This window comes from Macaca fascicularis, chromosome 8 (assembly GCF_037993035.2).
Source record: "Macaca fascicularis isolate 582-1 chromosome 8, T2T-MFA8v1.1".
Lineage (NCBI taxonomy): Eukaryota > Metazoa > Chordata > Mammalia > Primates > Cercopithecidae > Macaca > Macaca fascicularis.
The window spans coordinates 42,781,908-42,806,937 of NC_088382.1; the positions used below are offsets into that span (position 1 = coordinate 42,781,908).

The 25,030-nt window shown below is 35.6% G+C and overlaps 1 protein-coding gene across 1 annotated transcript in view; it reads left to right on the forward strand.

The window, feature by feature from the left end:
• ADAM5 (Disintegrin and metalloproteinase domain-containing protein 5) overlaps positions 1-25,030 on the forward strand; it is a 136,929-nt gene that overhangs the window by 47,898 nt on the left and 64,001 nt on the right. The window contains 1 exon segment of the mRNA NM_001283728.1: positions 17,116-17,211. Within this exon segment, the coding sequence (NP_001270657.1) occupies positions 17,116-17,211 (96 nt within the window).

Below are 25,030 nucleotides of genomic sequence, written 5' to 3' on the forward strand. Positions count from 1 at the left end.
CTAATGCTGGTCTCCCACCATAAGAAAGGACCAAAACAATGGATAAACAACTACATTTGACCAGAGTGACTTACATAGAGTGCTGGAGTACAGGAGAGGAATGGCAAAAACCTAGTGGTGCACAGAAACTCAGAATGGCTGCCTAGAGAGAAGAAGGAAACACTATGGTTGTGGCAAGATAAACATGTAATGATAACAAGAAGTAAAACTCAATCTGGCCTAGAAATATAGATTACTGGCAATCTTCAAAATAATAAAACTAATGAATCTTGCAAATCATTGAATACAAAAGTCAATATATAACAATGAGTTGGATTTCTGTGTAGAAACAGCAAATAGAAAATGAAATCAAATGGACAATTCTACATATGTTTCCCAAAACATGATATGTATAGATATAACAAAATATGTGCAATTGTGCACAATAAAAATTAACGTTACTCAGGAAAAGCAAAAAACATTGAAATGAATGGAGACATATCCCATTTTCATGGATTGGGAGACATAATATTGAGATTTCAGCTCTACACAAATGGATCCATACATTTAACACAGTCCCAGCCAAAATCCACTTATCTTTTTGTAGAAATTGATAAGCTGATTCTACAATTGATGTGGAAATGGAAATGACCTAGGATAAACCAAGCCATGAAAAGAAAAACAATAAATTGGAACACATATACTAATTTTCTATACATTTCAATGTTTTCTATGAAGTTATAATAATGAAGACAAGGTAGTATTGACCAAAGGATAAATATATACAATTAATAAAGTAGAACAGAGAATCCAGCTATAAAATGATTTTATATGGCCACTTTATATGATAAGACAAAGGGCTATTCAATGGGTGAAGAAAATCTTTCCAACAAAATTGTATAAACTAAACATATGTGTAAATAAAATAAAACTTCACATCTCACCATACACAAATAATTAACTTGAAATAAATTAAAGACTTAAAAATTAGAGTTAAAGCTAAAAAACTTTTGGGATAAAACGTAGGAGACAATCTTTGTGGCTGGTGGTAGGCAAAATTTTTTAGATTATGGCAAAAAGAAGGAAGTTTAAAGAGAAAAATGATAAGTAGTGTTTTCTCAAATTTAGAACCCTTTTCACTTAGACTCTGATAAAAATAAAACGACAAGCTCCAGAATGTGAGAAAATATGTACAATTTGTATATTGACAGGCTTTTATTCAAATATGTGAAAAGATAAGACTTAGTTTCTGATCAGGTATCTAAGACACTTGGAAGTTGCCACTCCAATCTGTCAACAAGTAAAAAGGTGAACAGACTGAATAAGCAGCAACTCTTTCTAGGTCTGTTGGAGAAGTGAGATCACAGGATGACGCACTGCCCCCAAATTCAATATATCAACAAGTGCATACGGAGAATCACAACTTGCTAGAACAGAAGCATGTGAGCTAAACTTTCACACAGACAGCACTGGAGTCGAAAAGCCTAAACGAAAACTGACAAATTGCCAGAGGCTCAGTGTATATAACTGTGAGAGTTAAAAACTCCAGGAGGACCCAGTTATTGAGGATGTTCTCATACTTTTATGAGCTTCACCTCTAGAAGTTTAATCTTGTTCTCACAGTGAATATCAGAGAAAAATTCCCTTGTGCTTCCAGAAGAAAGAGGAGAAAAGGAACCATTTTGAAATAAGCCAGAGTGTTCAGTTCTTACCAAAAAGAAATGGAAGGGAGAAATTAGGATTATTATGTTTTTATGAATTGTACTATCCCTGAAGTGGTATACTGTTATTTGAAAGTGGACTTGGATTAGTTGTAAATGTATATTTTCATCTCTAGGGCCACCACAAAAAAATGTTTTAAAAAAGTATAACTGATACACTAAGAAAAGATAGAAAATAACATTATAAAATGCTTAGTTAAACACAAAAGGCAGGCTGAGCATCATGACGTGCAGCTGTAGTTTCAGCTACTTGAGAGGATGAGGTGAGAGGATTCCTTGAACCTAGAAGTTCAAATCAGCCTGAGCAACATGGTAAGATCATTTTTCTAAAAAGAAATAAAAAAGGAAAGAAAAAAAAAAAAAGACAAAAACAAGAAGAACCAAAGTCACACAAATAGAAAACAGCAATAAGTATAGTACTTATTAATTCAACTGTATTCATTATCACTTTGCTTTCAGTGATTTAAGTGCACCAATTTAAAAAATAAAAGAGATTGTCAGAATGGATCAAAAACCAAGATCTAGCTCTCTGTTGTGGTGGGTAATACTGAGTGTCAGATTGACTGGAATGAAGGATGCAAAGTATTGTTCCTGAGTGTGTCTGTGAGGGTGATGCCAAAAGAGATTAACATTTGAGTTGGTGGACTGGGAGAGGGAGACCCACCCTCAATCTGCATAGGCACCATCTAATCAGCTGCCAGCACAGTTAGAATAAAAGCAGGCAGAAGAACGTGGAAAGACTAGACTGGTTGAGTCTTCTGGCCTCCATCTTTCTCCCATGCTGAATGCTTCCTGCCCTTGAACATTGAACTCCAAGTTCTTCAGCTTTGGGACTCTTGGAACTTTGACCACAGACTGAAGTCTGCACTATCGGATTCCTTACTTTTGAGGTTTTGGGACTGAGACTGGCTTCCTTGCTCCTCAGTGTGCAGATGGCCTGTTGTGGGACCTCACCTTCTGATCATGTGAGTCAATACTCTTTAATAAACTCCCCTTCATATATACATCTATCCTATTAGTTCTGTCCCTCTAGAGAACCCTGACAAATACAGTTGTCTACAAGGAGCCCTCATTAAGTATAAATATACATGTGGATAAAAATTAAAGAATGGAGAAAAATATGCTATGCTAACAGTAATTAAAAAATCCAGGAGTAGCTATTATTAATTTCAGACAAGCAGTATGCAGAATGAGGAAAGTTTTCCTGGACAAAGGGGGACAATTATAATGACAAAGAGGTCAATTCTGTAATAAGACATAAAAATTTTCAATGTGTATGTGACTAACAACTGAGTGTCAAAATATATGAGGCAAAAATTTATAGAACTATAAGGAGAAATAGATTAATCTATTATTATAGTTGGAGACTTCAACACTCCTTTATCAGAAAAAGACAGATCCAGCAGACAAAAAATCAGTAAAGACATAGTGGAATTCAACAATAACTTTAACCAACTAGATATAATGGACATCTATAGATGACTTCATCCAACAACAAAAGAATACACATTTTTCTCAAAGTCATATTGAACATTCCGCAAGACAGACCATGTTCTGAGCCACAAATCACCACTGAACAAACTTCAAGGAATAGATACCATAAAATGTCTGACCTCAGGCCACAATGAAAATGAACTAGAAATTTGTAACAGAGAGATTGCTGGAAAGTCCCTAATACTTGGAGATTAAAAATCACACTTCTAAATAACACATGGATTATGTAAGAAATATCAGGAGAAGTTTAAAAATAGTTTGAACTGAATAAGAATAAACACATAATTATCAAAAGCCATGGTATTCAGCAAAACAGTGCTCAGAGTAAAATTTATAACATTGGTTACATGTATTAGAAAAGGAAAGAGATCTAAAATCAACAGGCTAAGCTTCCACCTTAATAAACCAGTAAAAGAACAAACTAAATTTAAGGTAAGCATAAGGAAAAAATAATAAAAATTAGAGCAGAAATCAATGAAACTGAAAACAATAAATTAATAGATACAATGAATAAGATTAAAAGATGGCTTTTTTGGAAAGATCAATAAAAGTAATATGCCTCTTACCAGACTAAGAAAAAAGAGAAATGACACATATTACTAACATCAGAAATAAAATAGAGCACATCATTACAGATGGGGTATTAAAAGAAACTATGAACAACGCTATGCCCACAAATCTTATAACTTAGATAAATTGACTAAATCCTTGAAATATAATCTGCCAAATTTAAACAAAAACAGACAATATTAATAGGCCTATATCTATTTAAGAAATTGAATAAATAATTAATAACCTTCCAGAAGAGAAAGCATCAGGCCCAGACAAATCTACAAATAATTCTACTAATAATGTAAAGACAAAACATATACCAATTCTCTATAGTCTGTTTTAGAAGATAAAAGCAAAGGAAATACTCTTTAACTTATTCTGTGAAGTCAGCATACTCAAATACTGAAAACCAAAATGAAGGCCTTACAAAGAAAGAAAACTACAAAACAATATCACTCAAAAGCATAGAGACAAAAATACCCAACAAAATACTAGCAAATAAATTCCAACAATGTATAAAAATAATTGTACAATACAATCAGGTAGGATTTATCCCAAATGTGCAAGGCTAATGCAACATTTGAAAATCAGCTAATGTAATCCATCACATCAACAAAGTAAAGGCGGAAAAATTATGTGATCATATTAATAGATGCATTAAAAGTATTTTATAGAAGCTAACAATCATTAATGATAAAAACTCTGAGTAAATTCAGAATAAGGAAACCTTCCTCAACTCAATTAAAAAGTATCAACAAAGAACTTACCCATGAGGAATTGGAAGATTTTTCACTAAATCAGGAACAAGTGAAGGATGTCCCCCTTCGCCACTACTTTTCATTATCACACTGGAAGCCCTAGGTAATGCAATAAATGATACATGTAAATAAGATTGATACACATTAGGAGGAAGTAAATTAAAGTGTCATTGTTTCCAAATGGCATGATAATCTATGTAAAAAATCTGAAAAAATCAGCAACAACAAAAACTGTGTGAAACAAATAAGTGGTTATAGCAAGGTTGTAGGATACAAGGTTAATATATGAAAGTCTATTGGGTGAAACCCCCACCCCCGATATTCTTGTGGGTCTTTTCTATTTCCCTAAGTGTCAGCTGGTCTGATAAATAAGGAAAGAGTACAAAAGAGAAACATTTTAAAGCTGGGTGTCCGGGGGAGACATCACATGTCAGCAGGTTCCGTGATGCTCCCTGAGCCGTAAAACCAGCAAGTTTTTATTAGCAATTTTCAATAGGGGAGGGAGTGTATGAATAGAGTGTGGGTCACAGAGATCACATGCTTCACAAGGTAATAAAATATCACAAAGCAAATAGAGGCAGGGCGAGATCACAGGACCACAGGACGGGATGAAATTAAAATTGCTAACAAAGTTTTGGGCACAAATTGTCATTGAAACATCTTATCAGGAGACAGGGTTTGAGAGCCGACAACCAGTTTGACCAAAATTTATTAGGCAGAAATTTCCTGTCCTAATAAGCCTGGGAGCGCTACAGGAGACTGGGACTTATTTCATCCCTTTGGCTTTGACTGTAAAAGACAGCTACCCCTAAAGAGGCCATTTTAGAGGCCTACCCTTGGGGCCATTCTCTTTCTCAGGGATGTTACTTGCTGAGAAAAAGAATTCAGCGATAGTTCGCCTATTTGCTTTTGAAAGAAGAGAAATATAGCTCTGTTCTGCCCGGCTCACCAGCAGTCAGAGTTTAAGGTTATCTCTCTTGTTCCTTGAACATTGCTGTTATCCTGTTCTTTTTTCAAGGTGCCCAGATTTCATGTTGTTCAAACACACATGCTCTACAAACAATTTGTGCAGTTAACACAATCATCACAGGGTCCTGAGGTGACATACATCCTCCTCAGCTTACGAAGATAACGGGATTAAGAGATTAAAGACAGGCATAGGAAATCACAAGGGTGTTGATTGGGGAAGTGATAAGTGTTCATGAAATCTTCACAATTTATGTACAGAGATTGCAGTAAAGACAGGCATAAGAAATTATAAAAGTATTAATTTGGGGAACTAATAAATGTCCATGAAATCTTCACAATTTACGTTCTTCTGCCATGGCTTCAGTGGGTCCCTCTGTTTGGGGTCCCTGACTTCCTGCAACAAAGTCAACCTTTTTCATTATATACCAACAATGAACAGGTAGAATTTGAAATTCAAAATGCAATACGATCTACATTCTCATTCCCTGAAATTAAATACTTAGGTATAAATCTAAAAAAATGTTCAAGATCTATATGAGGAAAAGTATAAAACTCTGATTTAAAAATTCAAAACACCAAATAAGCAATATTCCATGTTTATAAATAGGAGAACAATATTTTCAGATGTCAGCTCTTCCAACTTTGATCTAGAAATTCAATGCAATTCCAATCAAAATCTCAGAAAAGTTGTCTGTAGATACTGAGAAAGTGATTCTAAAGTTTGTATGGAGAGGCAGTAAACCCAGAATTGTCACAGTATTGAAGGCCAATAACAAAGTTTGATGACTGATACTACCTGATTCAAGAGTTACTACAAATGTACAACAATGAGGAAAGTGTAGTATTTACATAAGAATAGACAGATAGATTGATGGAATGGGATACATGAGCCCAGAAATAGACCCATATAAATATAGTCAACTGATTTTTGACAAATGAGCTAAGATCATATGATGGAACAAAGATAGTATTTTCAACAAATGGTGCTAGAACAACTGGATATCCATGTACACAAATGTGAATATTGACACAAACCTTATACCTTTTGCAAAAACTAACTTAAAATGGATCACACTCCTGAAATGTAAAATGCAAAACTGTAACACTTCTATGCGGTAACACAGGAGAAAATCTAGATGATCTTGGGTTTGGCAATGACTTTTTAGATGAAAAAAACCAAAGGCACATACATGAAAGAAATGATTGAGAAGATGGGCTGTATTGAAATTTAAATAATATCTTCTCTGCACAAGATGCTTTCAAGAAAATGAAAAGACAAGTCACAGATTTTGAGAAAATATTTGCAAAAGACAGACATTATAAAGGACTTAATCCAAAATACACAAAGAACTCTTAAAGCTCAATTATACAGTTTGACTGTGTCTCCACCCTAATCTTGTCTTGAATTGTAGTTCCCATAATCCCCACGTGTGGTGGGAGGGACCCAGTGGGAGGTAATTTAATCAGGGGGGGTGGCTCCCCTCTTGCTGTTCTTGTGATAGTGAGTGAATTCTCATGAGATCCGATGGTTTTACAAGAGGCTTTTCCCCCTTTTGCTCGGCACTTCTCCTTGCTGCAGCCATGTGAAGGATGTGTTTGCTTCCCCTTTTGCTGTGAATGTAAGTGTCCTGAGGGCTCCCCCCAAGCCATGCTGAACTTTGAGTCAATTAAACTTTTTTATAAATTACCCACTGTCAGGTATGTCTTTATTAGCAATGTGAGTCTGAACTAATATAGTAAATTGGTACCAGGAGTTGGGGGCTGCCGTGGAAGGGACTTTGGAACCCAAAGATGTGGAAGTGGCTTTGGAACTGGGTAACAGGCAAAGGTTGGAAGAGTTTGGAGGGTTCAGAAAAAAACAGGAAGATGTGGGAAATTTCGGAATGTCCTTGAGACTTGTTGAATAGCTTTTATGAAAATGTTGATAGTGATATGTACAATGAAGTTCAGGCTAAGGTGGTCTCAGATGGAAATGAGGAGCTTCTTGGGAACTGGAATAAAAGTGATTCTTGCTATGCTTCAGCAAGAGACTGGCAGCATTTTGCTCCTGCCCTAGAGGTCTGTGGAACTGTGAACTTGAGAGAGATAATTTAGAGTATCTGGCAGAAAATATTTCTAAGCAGCAAAGCATTCAAGATGTGACTTTTTAGAATTTATTCACAAAGATATTGTTTGGAATTGGAACTTACTTACGTTTCAAAGGGAAGCAGAGCAAAAAGTTTGGAAAATTCACAGACTGATGATGTGATAGAGAAGAAAAAACCCATTTTCTGAGGAGAAAGAGAAATTCAAACTATCTCCAGAAATTTGCATAAGTAATGAGGAGCCAATGTTAATCAATAAGACAATGACGAATATATCCCCAGGGCATATCAGAAGTCTTCAGGGTAACCCTTCCCATCACAGACCCAGAGGCCTAGGAGGAAAAATGGTTTCATGGGCTGGGCCCAGGGTCTTGCTGCTTTGTGCAGTCTCAGGATTTGGTGTCCTACACCCCAACCATGGCTAAAAGGGCGGAGGCACAGCTCAGGCCATGGCTTCAAAGGGTGCAAGCCCCAAGTCTTGGTAGCTTCCACATGGTGTTTAGCCTGTGGGTGCACAGAAGTCAAGAATTGAGGTTTGGAACCTTTGCCTAGATTTCAGAGGATGTATTGAAATGCCCGGATGTCCAGGCAGAAGTTTGCTGCAGGCTGGCACCCTCATGGAGAACCTGTGCTAGGGAAGTGCAAAAGGGAAATGTGGGGTTGAAGCCCCTCCCAAGAAAGTCCCCACCGTGGCACTGCCTAGTGGAACTGTGAGAAGAGGACCACCATTCTCCTGAACCTAGAATGGTAGATCCATTGACAGCTTGCACTGTGCACTTGGAAAAGCCAGAGACACTAATGCCAGCCCATGAAGGAAGCTGGGAGGGGTGCTGTACCTTGAAAAGCCACAGGCGCAGAGCTGCCCAAGGCTGTGGGAACCCACCTCTTGCATCAGGGTGACCTGGATGTGAGATGTGGAATCAAAGGAGATCATTTCAGAGCTTTAAGATGTGACTTCCCCAGTGGATTTTGGACTTACATGGGGCCTGTAGCCCCTTCATTTTGGCCAATTTCTTCCATTTGGAATGGGTGTATTTACCCAATGCCTATACCCCATTGTATCTAGAAAGTAACTAACTTGCTTTTGATTTTACAGGCTCATAGGCAGAAAGAACTTACCCTGTTGGGAAAGCATGATTGTGTTTTAAAATGTGACGAAGTGAGATTTGGGAAGGGCCATGGGCACAATGATATGGTTTTGCGGGGTCCCCACCCAAATCTCATCTTGTATTGTAGTTCCCCTAATGCCCATGTTTTGTGGGAGGGACCCAGTGGGAAGTAATCAAATCATGGAGGTGGTTACCCTCATGCTGTTCCTGTGATAGTGAGTTCTCATGAGATCTGATGGTTTTATAAGGGGTTTTTCTTCCTATTGCTTGGCACTTCTCCTTGCTGCAGCCATGTGAAGAAGGACATGTTTGTTTCCCATTCTGCCATGACTGTAAGTGTCCTAAGGCCTCCCCAGCCATGCTGAACTGTGAGTCAGTTAAACCTCTTGCCTTTGTAAATTACCCAGTCTTGAATATGTTTTTACTAGCAGTGTGAGAAGAGAGCAATACACTCAACAGTAAGAAAACAAACAACCTGAGTAAAAAAGAGCCAAGGATTTTAACAGACACCTTGCCAAAAAAAGATATACAGATGGCAAATACAAAAAGATGCTCCACATCATATATTATTGCTGAAATACAAATTAAAACACCAGGATACCACTACATACCTATTAAATGTTCAAAAATCTAGAACACTAAAAACACAAAATGCTGGTGAGGCTGTGGGGCAACAGGCATTCTCATTCATTATTTAATAAGCAAGATGAGTGGAATACAAAAATAGCACGGCCATTTTGGAAAATAGGTTGGTGGTTTCTTAGAAAACTAAATATGCTCTTACCATATTATCCAGCAATCACTCTCTTTAGTATTTACCCAAAAGGGTTGCAGATTTATGTCCACATATAAACATGCACACAGATGTTTCTAGTAGCTTAATTTTTAATTGCCAAAACTTGGAAGCAACTAAAATATTTTTGATAGGTAAATGAATAAATAGTCTTTGCTACATTGGACAATGGAACAATGCTCTAAAATATTGTCTATTAAATAAAATGTGCTAAAAAGAAATAATCTATCAAGTCATGAAAAAACATGAAGAAATCTAAAATATGTATTACTAGGTAAAAGAAGCCATCTGAAAAAGCTATGTACCACATAGTTTCAACTATATGACATTCTAGAAAAGATAACAGTATGGGGACAGTAAAAAGATCAGCAGTTGCCGGGGGTTAAAGGGAAGGGAGGGATGATTAGGCAGAACACAGAGGACTTTTAGGACAGTGAAACTACCCTGTATGATACTCTGGTGGTGGATACATGTTATTATAAATTTTTCAAACACATACCATGTAGAATACCAAAGTAAACCCTAACTAATGTAAAATTGAACTCCAGGTGATAATGGTGTGTCAATGTAGGGTTGTCATTTGTAACAAATGTACCACTCTGATATGTTGATAAGGAGGTAGGCTGTGTATATGTGTGGGCGAGGCATGTGGAAAATCTCTGTACCTTCTGCCCAATTTTGCTGTGATCCTAACAATGCTCTAAAAATATTGTATATTAAATAAAAATTAAAAAGACAAAATCTATATTTCTTGAGAGTACATATTACAACTCAATTAAAAGGAGACAAATGACCTAATAAAAGTAGACAAAATAATTTGGACAGTTTACAGTAGATTATTTATAAATGACAATAAGAAAATGAAATGATGTTTAATATCACTAGTCATCTGGGAAAAATAATTAAAACCACATCATATACACTGCCCACATATTAGAATATCTGTAATAATACACCCCCTTCTGATAATAATAGTGAGTTTTGTTGAGACGTACAGCAATTGAAATTTGTGTAAATTGCTAGTTGAGTGTAAAAATATTTGAAACATTTTGGCCATGTCTTATAAAGTTAAATATACACTTTCCTTTTTCCCTAGATTTCCATCTCTAAGTATTTTTTTCCCAAAGAAATGAAAATATATATCCCCTAAAATATTTGTACGTGAATGTTTAGAGCTGCTTTATTCATGGCAGCCAAATACTAGAAACAATCCAAATATCCATCATCATGTGGACAGATACATTGTGGTATTTCTAGTCATTGGAAAACTACTCAGCAATAAAAAAATGAACAAAATGCTGGTAAATTTATCACCATTGGTGAATCACAAAATGATTATGCTGATTGAAATGAGCCAGATTCACAAGGTTATGTAATATATGATTCTGTTTCTCTAAAATTATAAAAAATGGTAAGTAAACTTTAGTGTGAAGAAGTGGTTGACTTCAATAAGTAGGAGATGTCTCTGGTTGGCAATGAGAGTGTTCTGTAACTTGAGTATATGAGTAAATGCATAAACTAAACATTTTAAATGGGTATAGTTTATTGCAGTTAAGTTAAAGGGTACATGCTTTCAGTTACGCAAGAATACCCTCTACTGTAAACTTATATAGCCAAAATGCTTCTCCCAGAATACTTTTGTTGATTCTGTAGTTAACTCAGTGTATGATTGTGATTCAACAATGATTCGCTAATTGGAGTTCTATCCTAATTTGCTGACTCTTACCAAGTAAATTTATTTTTATTAAATCTGGTATATTAGCTACTGTTGAATTATTTCTCAACCTCATACAAATTATATTAACCCAAAACCTTTCAGCACGCACACCAAGACAATCAACAAAATCTGAGTTAGGCCGTGATTTGTAGCACTTGCTGAATTCCTTCCTTTAAACACTCCTACAATGGCAGATTTAAAGTGACAAATGCAACATTATTAAATGCAGAGTTGGAAAAATGTGAATGGTAGCAGATCATTATACAGTATTTCCACCAAAAATTAATAATAGATATTAATATCTTCAAGAGTATAGCTAAAATTAAAATGTAGGAAAATAAGAAATGATGTTGTCAATATTTGCTACCTTTTAAAAGTATAATTTATTTCATTGTAAGTTAATGAAATTCAATTTTTATTAATGGCTTTGTTAGCAACCAGTTCACAAAATTTCTGAAAATTTAACAATTGACCCTTAAAAACCAGAACAGGGTTGGTCCAGCACACTAGGACATGTAATAATTGTAAATTAAAAATCACCCAAACATAGTTTCAAAATATTTTAAAGCAAAATTTTACTATGAGGAGAGACAGACAAATTCATAATCACTTTAAGAGGTGTTAACACATCTTTGGTAGCAAATAACAGAAAAAACATATGAAGGCCAGGCGCAGTGGCTCACGCCTGTAATCCCAGCACTTTGGGAGGCCAAGATGGATGGATAGCTTGAGGTCAGGATTTCAAGACCAGTCTGACCAACATGGTGAAACCCCGTCTCTACTAAAAATTCAAAAATTAGCCGGTGTGGTGGCAGATGCCTGTAATCCCAGCTGTTCGGGAGACTGAGTCAAGAGAATTGCATGAACCTGGGAGGTGGAGGTTGTAGTGAGCTGAGATCATGCTACTGCACTCCAGCCTGGGCAACGAAGCGAGACTTTGTCTCACATTAAAAAAAAAAAAAAAAAAAAAGAAAGAAAGAAAAAAGAAAAAGCAAATAAAAAAATTATTGCAGATGCACAATATTTGAACAACATATTAAAGATGACCTAATTAAAATATATAAAACATGTTTTCTAAGAGCTGCTGGGAACACATTATTTTATTTATTTACTTTTTATAATTTTTACTTTTATTTCAGATTGGGTGGGGGTACATGTGCAGGGTTGTTTTCTGGGTATATTGTGTGATGCTGAGGTTTCAGGTACAATTGATCCTATCACCCAGGCACTGAGCTTAGTACCCAATAGTTTTTCCACCCTTGCCTCTCTTCCCCACTTCCCACTCTAGTAGCCCTCAGTATCTGTTGTTGCTACCTTTATGTCTATGAGCACCCAATGTTTAGCTTCCATTTGTAAGTAAGAATAAGCAGTGTTTGGTTTTCTGTTCTTGCATTAGTTCACTTAGGATAATGGCATATGGTTTTTGTTTTTAATTCTATTTATGTGATGAATCACATTTATTGATTCACATATGTTGAACCAATCTTGCACCCCATGAATGAAGCCTACTTGATCATGGTGAATTAACTTTTTGATGTGTTGCTGGATTTGGTTTGCTAGTATTTTGTTGAGGATCTTTATGTCTATGTTCATCAGGAACATTAGCCTGTAGTTTTCTTTTTTTCATTATGTCTTTGCCAGGTTTTGTTATTAGGGTTATGCTGACTTCATAGAATGAGTTAGGGATGAGTTCCTCCTCCTTGATTTTTTGGAATAGTTTCAATGGAATTGGTGCCAGCTTTTCTTTGTATGTGTGGCTGAACTCAGTTGTGAATCCATCTGGTCTGGGGCTTTTATTGGTTGGTAAGTTTTTATTATTGATTCAATTTCTGAACTCGATATTAGCCTGTTCAGGGTTTCAATTTCTTCCAATTCAATCTTGGGAGATGGTGTGTTTCCAGGAATTTGTTCATTTCCTCTAGATTTTCTAGTTCATGTGCATAGAAGTGTTAATAATAGGCTCAGTATCTTTTACATTTCTATGTGGTTGGTTATAATGTTACCTTTGTCATTTCTGATTGTGCTTATTTGGATCTTTCCTCTTTTTTCTTTGTCAGTCTAGCTAGTGGTCTATCAATCTTGTTTATCCTTTCAAAAAACACTTTTGGTTTTGTTGATTCTTTGTATTTTTGGGTTTCAATATCATTTCATTCTGCTCTGGTTTTAGTTATTTATTTTTTTCTGCTAGCTTTGGGGTTAGTGTGTTCTTGTTTTCCCGGTTCTTCTAGGTGTGAGGTTAGAGTGTTAATTTGAGGCCTTTGTAACTTTTTGACGTAAGCATTTGCTACCATAAACTTTCCTTTTAACATCATTTTTGCTGCATCCTAGAGATTTTGGTATGTTGTGTCTGTTTTCATTTATTTCAAAACAGTTTTTGATTTCTGCCTTAATTTCGTTGTTTACTCAAAAGTCATTCAGGAGCAAGTTGTTTAATTTTCATGTAATTGTGTGGTTTTGAGAGATATTCTTGGCATTTATTTCTATTTTTATTTCACTATGGTCTGAGATTATGGTGTGATTTTAATTTTTAAAAATTTATTGAGACTCACTTTATGGCCAAGCATGTGGTTGATCTTATAGTATGCTCTGTGTACAGATGAGAAAAATACATATTTTGTGGTTGATGGGTGGTGTGTTCTGTAGATGTCTATTAGGTCCAATTGGTTAAGACTCAAATTTCAGGACAGAATTTCTTTGTTAATTTTCTGCCTCAGTGATCTGTCTAATGCTGTCAGTGGGGATGTTGAAGTCCCCCAGTATTATTTTGTGGCTAAGTCTTTTGGTAGGTCTAGTAGTACTTATTTTATGAATCTGGGTGCTCCAGTGTTGGGTGCATATATTTTTAGAATAGTTATATCTTCTCATTGAATTGAACCCTTTCTCATTATGTAATGTCATTCTTTGTCCTTTTTTTTTTATTGTTGTTGGTTTTATGTTTGTTTTATTTGATGTAAGAATAGAGACGCTGTTCTTTTTGTTTGTTTTGTGTTTGCATGATAGATGTCTCTGAAAACATTTACTTTGAGTCTGTGGGTGTCATTACCTGTGATATGGTCTCTTGAAGACAGCAGACAAATGGTTCTTGTTTTTTTAATCCAACTTGCCAATCCATGCCTTTTAAGAATGGCATTTAGACCATTTAAATTCAAGGTTGATATTTAAATGTGAGGTTTTGATACTATCACAAAGTTGTTAGCTGGCTGTTTTGTAGTTTCTGTTGTGCATTGCGTTATAGGGTCTGTAGATTAGGTACTTAAGTGTGTTTTCATGGTAGCATATATCAATCATTCTTTTGTTTCCTTGTTTAGAATTCTCTTAAGGATCTCTTGTAAGGCTGGTCTAGTGGTAATGAATTCCCTTAGCACTTGCTTATCTGGACAATATTTTATTTCTCTATTTATGAAGCTTAGTTTGGTGGGATATGAAATTCTTAGTTGGAATTTCATTAAAAATGCTGAAAATAAGCTCCCAATCTCTCCTGGTTTATCAGCTATCTGCTGAGAAGTTCACTGTTAGCTGATGGGTTTCCCTTTTTACATGATCTGACCCTTTTCTCTAGTTGTCTTTCAGACTTTTTCATTAGCATTGAACTTGGACAGTGTAGTGACTATGTGCATCGGGAACACATTTTTTTAACCATAATAAATATATTCAGTGTGTCAGTATTTTATCCCAATCACTGCCAACTAATCCTTGGTCTTGACCAAGTCATACCTAGCCCTAGAGGTTATGAGACAACTGGCGTAAAATTATATTTTCAAAGTAGGTATGTATTTTTAACTATGTAAGTAATACACAAATATATGATAATTGTAAAAAAATCAAACATTAAAGATAAACATAAAATTTCCCCTTGGGACCATCACTTCCATCTATAAGGTCCCCATTGTTAACAGCTTTGTGTATATTTTTTCAGACTTTTTATTCTATTTTTACATATATATGTGTCTATAGAAATATGGGCTATAATTCTGGGGAGGAAGTTTTGGACAAATGATACTCTATACATTTTCTGCAAATTACTTTTCTTACTCAACAATATGCTTCAAATATGTTTATATCTATGCATAAAGGCTGCATAATGTTCCAGTGGAAAAAAAAAGATACACAAGAGTATGTTTACCCAATACATTGCAACAAAGTATAAATCAATAAATAAATCAATTAATAATTTATCTTGCTGCCGAGAAGTTCACTCAGTAAACCAATTAACATAGCCAGAATATCCTCAATATTTGCAAAGTTAAAAAAAGTATGCTTTTAAATTACCAGTGGGTATTACAATGAAAATTAGACATTATCAAAACTCAGCAATATATCTATAACTATATTTCAATGAAAATTTATAGACTTAAATGTATAAATAATAAAGATAAGAGCAAGAATTAATAAAATAAGCAATCATTATATAATAGATAGCTTAAAAAGAAAACTTAGTTCCTTGAAAAAACTAAAAAAAGTTAAAAATTTTCAAATAACACTAATGAAACCAAATAATAAAAGGTATAAACAACCAATATTAGGACTGAAAAAGAAAAAAAAAAACAACTCAGAACCTACAGCTAGAAAGAGGACATGATACAAAAATTTATATTAATAAATATGAATATTCTGTGAATATGAGAAATTGCTAGAATGGTAAAACTTACAAATTACTGACTCAGTGAGAAACAACCAATTAGAATGTTCTCATAACTAACAAAAGAGTTGTATCTCTATTTTAAAAACTTCTGACAACTACCACCAGCCCAGTAGATTTCTCTGATAAATTCTAATATTGAAGGAGGTAATAATCCAATTTTCTTCTTCTTCTTTTTTTTTTTTTTAAATAAACAAAGCTCCATTCATTTTATAAACCAGTGTAAACTTGACACAGAAAAAACCTTTGAGAAGCTTATTAGAGGAAAAGAAAATTAGAGACCAAAGTCACCAGTGAACTTAGATAGAGAAATTCTAAACAAATGTTAGCAAGACAAATTTGGGCTTAATAATGTAAAATTGATTTTGTATTTGAATATAAATCAACCTTATTCACCACAGTAAAATAAATAAGGACAAAATTTATGCTAGATCCAATAAATAAATACAAAACTTACTGTAAAATTAAACATCCATTTTCTAGAGCAGTGTTCTTCAATGGAACTTTTCATAATTATGGAAATGTTCTTTTGTGCCATACAATACACTTTCCACTAATCATATGTTAGTGTGTTGAGCACTCAAAATGTGGCTCATGTGACTGAGTACATAAATTATTAACTTTATTTAATGTTAGTTAATTTAAATTTAAATAGCTACACATGGCTAGTAGTTGTCATATTTAACATTGTGGGTCTAGAATCTCTAGTTTTTCATTTCTTCCAGAGAAGTTAAGTGGAAGCATTGAGAAAACAGTAAACATTTGTGATTTTATGAACAATTTTTGAGGTTATTTAATTTTGGTTTCTACAGGTGAATAAATCTGGCTGATACGATTTGTTATAAAATGAATAATATAAGGAAATGTTTAAAGACAATGTTAGTTAATAAGATATCTAATAACTGTTTTCTCTAGGTTTTGGCCCCATAGGAATATCATTGAAATTATATGAAATATAGTGACATAGTACATTTCTTTTTTAAAATTTCAACTTTTAATTCAGCTACAGGGGGTACATTTGCAGGTTTGTTACATGGGCATATTGCACACAGGTGGTGAGCATAGTACTCAATAGGTGGTTTTTCAATCCCCTCCCTTTCTCCTTCCTCAAGACAATACATTTATTTTACACATTACTGAATGAGATATTGATTTCTATAAATCTCACATAAAGAATGGGATTATGAAAAATCAGTGAATTTTAGAAAAGTTTTATACTTTGTAAAGTTATATGTCACAGTTTTATTTGGTGGTACCTAATTATATGTGATTAACTAACACTTAGCATTTTTTTTTACAGAATTGTACACATAAGTTATGTTGTGATGCTTTAACATGTAGACTGAAAGATAATGCGCAATGTGGTTCCGGAGATTGCTGTTCAAAAGATTGCAAGGTAAGCGGCAGTTTGTATCTGACAATGGCTCAGCATCAAATGTCTTGAAATACTTGTTTCAAGGAGATGGTAAACGTATCAGTAATATATTCAGCCCTTGCCACCATATTATATCCAAGCAACCTAAGACGCACTATCATACTTAAATTCATTCAGTAATCTATCACTTCCTGTACTTTCATGTACACAATGCCTAATGCTGCTTCTCTCCCAGCTTGATGTTCCAACTCAACATATCAGTTGTTGTTACAACCATTTTGTCTCTCTTATTGACACCATTTAATGAATTCCTGGTGGACAAGAGGTAAAGCAAGTTGGTGGAATAAGACTCTCCAGTGATTGTTCCCCCACAAAAACATCAATTTGAACAACTGTTCACGTATGAAAATACCTGCATAAGAGCTAAGGAGGCCAGGTGATGAAACGGCTCCGTTGTCTGGGTTATATACCCTGGTTCTTTGTCACGGTCCAGAAAGAATTCAGGACACGGACACATACGAGGAGTGGGTTTGGGAGTGGAAAGTTTAATAGACAAGAAGAGAGAAAAAGCTTCCTCATAATGAGAAAGTGGGTCGCCAAAAAGAGGGTCTCCTGTTCGCTGTGGAACGCAATGGATTTTGTACAGAGACTTGAGGAGGCAGCAATTAATTTACATAGGGCTCAGGGAATTGGTTTGACCAGGCGTGCGGTTTACACAGCCCTGGAAAAGACTGGCCCTCCCACCCTAGTCTTTTATTATGCAAATGCAGCCTCCACCTGGCGGCGGCCATGATACCTGTACACGTGGTTTTACTTGGAGGCTGTCATGACACCCTTAAACATGGTGACAAGGAAAAGAGGGCAGGGGACACCATATTGAATGTACCTGGCTTCCAGGTACAGCTGCCTGCATTTACATATAAAAGCTTCTAGTTTGCATATCTATGCCTGACTTACCAGGCCGCTTTCTGTTAAGAGAAGAAATGGTTTGGGGCTGCTCTTCATTAAAGGAAAATTCCACCAAGAGCTTTTACCCTTTCTAGCTGCCTAAAAATTATTTCTTAATAATTCCTGTATTAGTGAGAGGTCATAGTGCCTGGTTATAGCATGATAAAAAAAGATGCATTAAAGAGGGTAGGAAGGACAGTTTTACATTACCTGCATCGCCCCTCCCTGAACCGCACAGCACAGCACAGCACAGCACAGCACAGCACAGCACAGCACAGAAAAAAGATACTGTCTGCTTGCCAGAAAAAGAGGGACGTAAGACTAGAACTGTACCTTTTAACCAATACCAGGTCAACCGCAGTAAAACCAGGCACTAGGCAGACACCCAAGGCCCTTGAATCTTGGCTGGTACTTATGATCTGAGCTTTCAGACCTGCCGCGGCACTGAACAGTAATCGGTAGCCCCTGCAAGATGGCCTCAAGTTTCGGCCTGCATCACCACCCACCACTACAACAGTGTTGGGCTCCAAAAAGCCCACAGTGACAAGCTGACTTCAGCAGCTGGGAAGGTTGAATTCTAGCCCAATGTTTCAGTAACTTCAGCAGCCAAGAGACCGAAAATCAAACAGGAATCCTGGAGCTGAAAATACAATGAATGATGTTTAAGAATGCAGTAAAGAGTGCAAACAGCAGAACTGATAAAGCCAAAGAAAGAATCTGTGAAATAGGACACAACTATTTCGAAAATATTCAGTTAGAGGAGAAAACAGAAAAAGGATGAAAAAGAATGAAGAAAACTCACAGGATTTATGGGGCACCATCAGAAAAGGTAATATATGAGCAGCTGGTGTTCAAGAAAGAATAAAAAAGATAAAGAGATGGGGCCAGGCGCGGTGGCTCACACCTGTAATCCCAGCACTTTGGGAGGCGGAGGCTGGCGGATCACGAGATCAGGAGATCGAGACCATCCTGGCTAACACAGTGAAACTCCGTCTCTACTAAAAAATTAGCCAGGCGTGGTGGCCGGCGCCTGTAGTCCCAGCTACTTGGGAGGCTGAGGCAGGAGAATGGCGTGAACTCGGGAGGCGAAGCTTGCAGTGAACCCAGATCGCGCCACTGCACTCCAGGACAGAGCGAGACTCCGTCTCAAAAAAAAAAAAAAAAAAAAAAAAAAAAAAAAAAAAGAGAGCGAGAGAGAGAGAGAGATAGCTTATTTACAGAAATAATAGCAGAAAACTCTCCAAACCTAGAAAAAGATATAATCCAGGTACAGGAAAAGTCAAAGGTCTCCAATTAGTTTCAATCCAAATAATCAATATATATGTTCTAATTGATCCCTATGTAGCCATTCCCCTGTCTCTCTCCCTCTCCACAGGCTTTTCTGTTCCTCGAAACAAAACAATATTGACAGTAGACCAATTAATAACCATACATTGCCTCTAAGCGTTCACCAGAAAGAAAGTTTCATGTTTTTCATTTTAAGTCAAGAGCTGGAAATGATTAAGCTTCCTGCGACAGGCATGTCAAAAGCTGAAATAGGTTGAAAGCCAGGCTTTTGTGCTAAACAGTTAGCCAAGTTATAAATACAAAGGAAAGTTCTTGAAGGAAAGTAAAAGTGCTAGCCCAGTGAACACACAAATGGTAAGAAAGCAAAACAGGCTTATTGCTGATATGGAAATAGTTTTAGTGGTTTGGATAGAAGATCCAACCAGTCACAACATTCCCTCAAGCTAAAGCCTAATCTGGAGCAAGGCCCTAACTCTCTTTAATTTTATGAGGGCTGAGAGAAGTGAGTAAGCTGCAGGAGAAAATTTTAAGCTAGCAGATGTTGGTTCATAAGTTTTATGGAAAGAAGCTTTTTCCATAGCATGAGTGCAAGGTGAAGCAGCAAGCGCTGGTATAGAAGCTGCAGCAAGTTATCCAAAAGATCTAGCCAAGATCATTGATGATGGTATCTACACTAAACAATGGATTTTCAGTGTAGATGAAACAGCCTTCTATTGAAAAAAGATATTAATATAGTTTGGCTATTTGTCCCTATCCAAATCTCATGTTAAATTGTAATCCCCACTGCTGGAGGTGGGAGGTGTTTGGATTATGGGGGTGGATCCCTCATGGCTTGATGCTATCTTCACAATAGTGATTAAGTTCTCATGAGATCTGATTGGTTAAAAGTGTGTGGCATGTCTCCCCTCTCCCCCCACCAACTCCCTCTTGCTTTGGCTCCTGTTCTCCCCATGTGATGTGCCTGCCCTCTTTTGCCTTCTGCCATGATTGGAAGCTTCCTGAGGCCTCCTCAGAAGAAGATGCCACTATGTTTCCTGTACACCCTGCAGAACCATGAATCAATTAAATGTCTTATAAATTACTCAATCTCAGGTACTACTTTATGGCAGTGGAAGAATGGCCTAATACTGATGCTTTCTAGGACTTTCATAGCTAGAGAGAATTTAATGCCTGGCTTCAAAGCTTTAGGCTGACACTCTTGTTGTGGGCTAATACAACTGGTGACTTTAAGTTAAAGCCAATGATCATTTATCATTCCAAAAATCCCATGACCTTTAAGAATTGTGCTAAATCTACTCTGCCTGTGCTCTATATTGGAACAACAAAGCCTGGATGACAGCACATCTGTTTATAGCATGGCTTAATGAATATGTTCAGCTCATTGTTGAGACCCAATACCCAGGAAAAAAAGATTCCTTTGAAAACATTACTGCTCATTGACAATGCAACTAGTCACCCAAGAGCTCTGATGGAGATGTATAAGCAGATTAATGTTTTCTACCTGCTTAGCACAATATCCATTCTGTAGCCCATGGTCAGACAAATGATCAAGGAGTCATTTTGACTTTCAAGCCTTATTATGTAAGACTCAAGCTGCCATAGATAGTGTCTTCCGATGGGTCTGGGCAAAATTATCTAAAAACTTTCAGAAAGGATACACCATTTAAAATACCACTAAGAACATTTGCAATTCATAGATGGAGATCAAAATATCAACATTAACAGGAGTTTGGGAGAAGTTGATTCAAACTTTCATGGATGACTTTGAGGGGTTCAAGATTTCAGTGGAGGAAGTAGCTGCAGATGTGATACAAATAGTAAGAGAACTAGAATTAGAAATAGAGTCTGAAGATGTGACTGAATTGCTGCAATCTCCTAATAAAACTTGAATTGGTGAGCAGTTGCTTCTTATGGATGAGCAAAGAAAGTGATTTCTTGAGCTGGAATATATTCCTGGTGAAGGTACTGTGAACATTGTTAATATAACAATATAGGATTTGGAATATTACATAAACAAAGTTGATAAAGCAGTGACAACATTTGAAGGGATTGACATCAGTGTTGATAGAAGTTTTACTGTGAGTTAAATGCTGTCAAACAGCATTGCATGCTACAGAGAAATCTTTCAGGAAAGAAAGAGTCAATTGATGTGGCCAATTTCATTGTTGTCCTATTTTAAGATATTGCCACAGCCACTTCAATTGTTAACAGCCACCACCCTGATTAGTCAGCGGCCGTCAACATTGAGGCAAGATCCTCCAACAGCAAAAAGATTACCAGTAAACTGAAGGCTTAGATGGTTGTTATCACTTTTTATCAATAAAATATTTTTTAATTAAAGTGTACATATTTTTAGGGCATAACCCTAGTACACATGTAATAGACTACAATATAGTTTGAACACAACTTATATGCACTGAGAAACCCCAAAACTTACGTGGCTTGCTTTATTACTCAGTATTTGTTTTACTGAGGTTCTCTGAAACTGAATCCACAATACCTCTGAGGTACATCTATATATAGAAAACTCCACCCCCCCCAAAAAAAACAAAAACTGTTAGGTTTAGTAAATAAATTCAGTAAAGTTGTAGGATACAAAATTTACATACTAAAGTCAGTGGTGTTCCTATACATTAATAGTGAATTATTTCAAAAAGAAATCAAGAGAACAATCCCATTATGATAGATAAAAATAAAATAAGAATAAATTTAACCAGGGAGTTAAATGATGCCTACACTGAAAACTATAAAATATTGATGATAGAAATTGAAGACACAAATAAATAGAAAGCTATCCCCTGTTCATGGATTGGAAAAATTAATATTGTTAAAATATCTATAATACCTGAAGCAACCTACAGCTTAATTGCAATTCTTATCAAAATACCAATGACACTCTTCACAGAAATAGAAAAATATTTCCTAAAGTTCAAATGAAATCAGCAAAGACCCCCAATAGCCAAAGCAATCTTGTACAAAAAGAACAAAGCCATAGGCATCACACTACCTGACTTTGAAATATACTACACAGCTATAGTAACCAAAAGAGCATGGTACTGGCATAAAACCAGATACTTAGACCAATGGAACAAAATACAGAGCCCAGAAATAATTCTACTCATTTATAGTCAACTGATTTTCTACAAAGGTGCCAAGAATACATAACTGAAGAAAGGGTAGTTTCTTCAATAAATGGTGCTGGAAAAACTGGATGTCCACATACAGAATTATGAAGTTAGATCCTCGTCTCTCTCCATGTGCAAAAATAAAACTGAAATGGATTAAAGACTTAAATATAAGACTCAAAGTTGTAAAACTACTTGAAGAAAACAGGGAAAAAGCTTCATGACATTGTTCTGGTCAGTTATTATTTTGGACATGACTTCAAAAACATAGACAATGAAAGCAAAAATATACAAATGGGATTACATCAAGCTGAAAAGCCTCTGCACAGCAAAGGAAACAATCAAAAAAGTGAAGAGAGAATCTACAGAATGGGAGAAAATATTTGAAAACTATACATCTGATAAGGGTTAATATCCAAAATACATAAGGAATTCAAACAACTCAATAGCAAGAAAACAACCCAATTAAAAGATGTGGAAAAGATCTGAATAGGCATTTCTCAAGAGGAATCATATAGATGGCCAACAGGTATATTAAAAAAGTGCTCAATATTACTATCTTGAATATCTTGTCAATGAAAACCACAATGAGCTATCACCTCACTTCTGTTGGAATGGGTATGATCAAAAGACAACAGATAACAAGTCTTGGCAAGGATATGGAGTAAGGAGCACCCCTACACACTGTTTATAGGCTTGTAAATTAATACAGCCATTATGGAAGACAATAGGGGAGTTCCTCAAAATATTAAAAATAGAATTACCATGAGACCCAGTGATTCCTCTACTGGGTTTGTATCCAAAGGAAATAAAATCTGTTTGTTGAAGAGACATTAACACTCCTGTGTTTATTCCAGCACTATTCACAATAGCCAAATTATGGAATCAATCTCTGTGTCCATCAACAGATGACTAGATAAAGACAGTGTGGTATACATACACAGTGGAATACTATTTAGCCATAAAAAGTAGGAAATTCTGTAGTTTGTGGCAGTATAGTTAAACTAGGAGGATACTATCTTAAGATAAATGAGCCAGGCAAAGAAAGACAAATAATGTATAACCTCACTCATATATGGAATCTTACAAAGTTGATCTCATAGAATTAGAGATTAGAATGTTTGTTGTAGGGAGGAAGGAATGAGGAGATGTTGGTTGAAGGATGTGTAATTAAGTTAGAGAGGTGGAATAAATTCAAGATAACTATTGTATAGCATAGTTACTATGATTATGTTGTATTTTTGACAAATGCAGAAAATGGATAGTAATGTTCTCACTACAAAAAAGCTATATATATAGTTCACTTTTAAATATTGTGTTGCATATGATAAATACATGTAACTTTATCTGTCAATTAAAGAATTCCCAAATAATTTTCCACACCCAGCAGAGTTCACTGAAATACTCTGGGAAAATGAAACAAACTCTGGAGCAGGGTAAATGGCAGACATCCATGAGACTGGAGGGAGTGTATGCTTTTAAAATTAAGTCATTATAGAATCTATAAGCAGTTTCAGAAAAAAATACTATTCTCAAAAAAAAAATTGCAAGGCTTGGCATCTTTGAACTAAGAGAATGTTGTAAGAATAGAACAAAACAAAGCTGAAGGTGAATAAAATGAAGAATCATTACAGATAAACTACATTCACAATTTAAACTTAAGATAAATGCCAAACTTAGAGAATATCAGAATTCTGTGGCTCAAACTAGTTATTGATATGGAAGATAAATGTAAGAAATTAGAGCCAAATGTAAGGATTATAGCAGAGATAAAAATAGAAAAAAATAGGTAGCACTGAACACACAGATAGTAAATTTTTAGAATCAATATAAAAAATCAGTGGCTTCCAGCGTTCTGTTTAGCTTTCTCACATTATTCCTAAAATTACATGGAGCAACAATGTGCAGATCAAACCTTGCCAAAATAGGATGAGATAAAAGGCTGGCATTAGAAGCAGACAGGTTCATTTATAGCTTAAAGTTATTTGTTCATTCACTAATTCAGGAAATAATTTACTCCATACTATCTAGTGGGAAATAGTAAAGAGAATAAACATATATGCAAACAAACACTAAACAAGATAGTTTCAGGCAGGGATAAGTGATTTAAAAATAAAACAAAATAGGACAATAGAATAAAAAGTGAGAGAAGAGGGTATTTTAGCCAGAGTAAACAGGAAATGTCTTTCTGCAGGGTGACATTAGAGCTAAAACCTTAATGACAAAGAAAATAATTGGCATAGGGGCTTCAGGGAATAAGTGAAGTGGTAGAGAGATCCTTATTTTGGACATGACTTCAGAAACATAGACAACAAAAGCAAAAATATACAAATGGGATTACATCAACCTGAAAGGAAGATGTATGCATAAAGGAAGAAAAGTGACCTGTTTTGCTCTAATTTAATGACTAATAGAGAAATAGCGTACTGGTCCTAGTCAATGTGACTCTTCAGAATTATTCAGCCATGATTTTTTTTTTC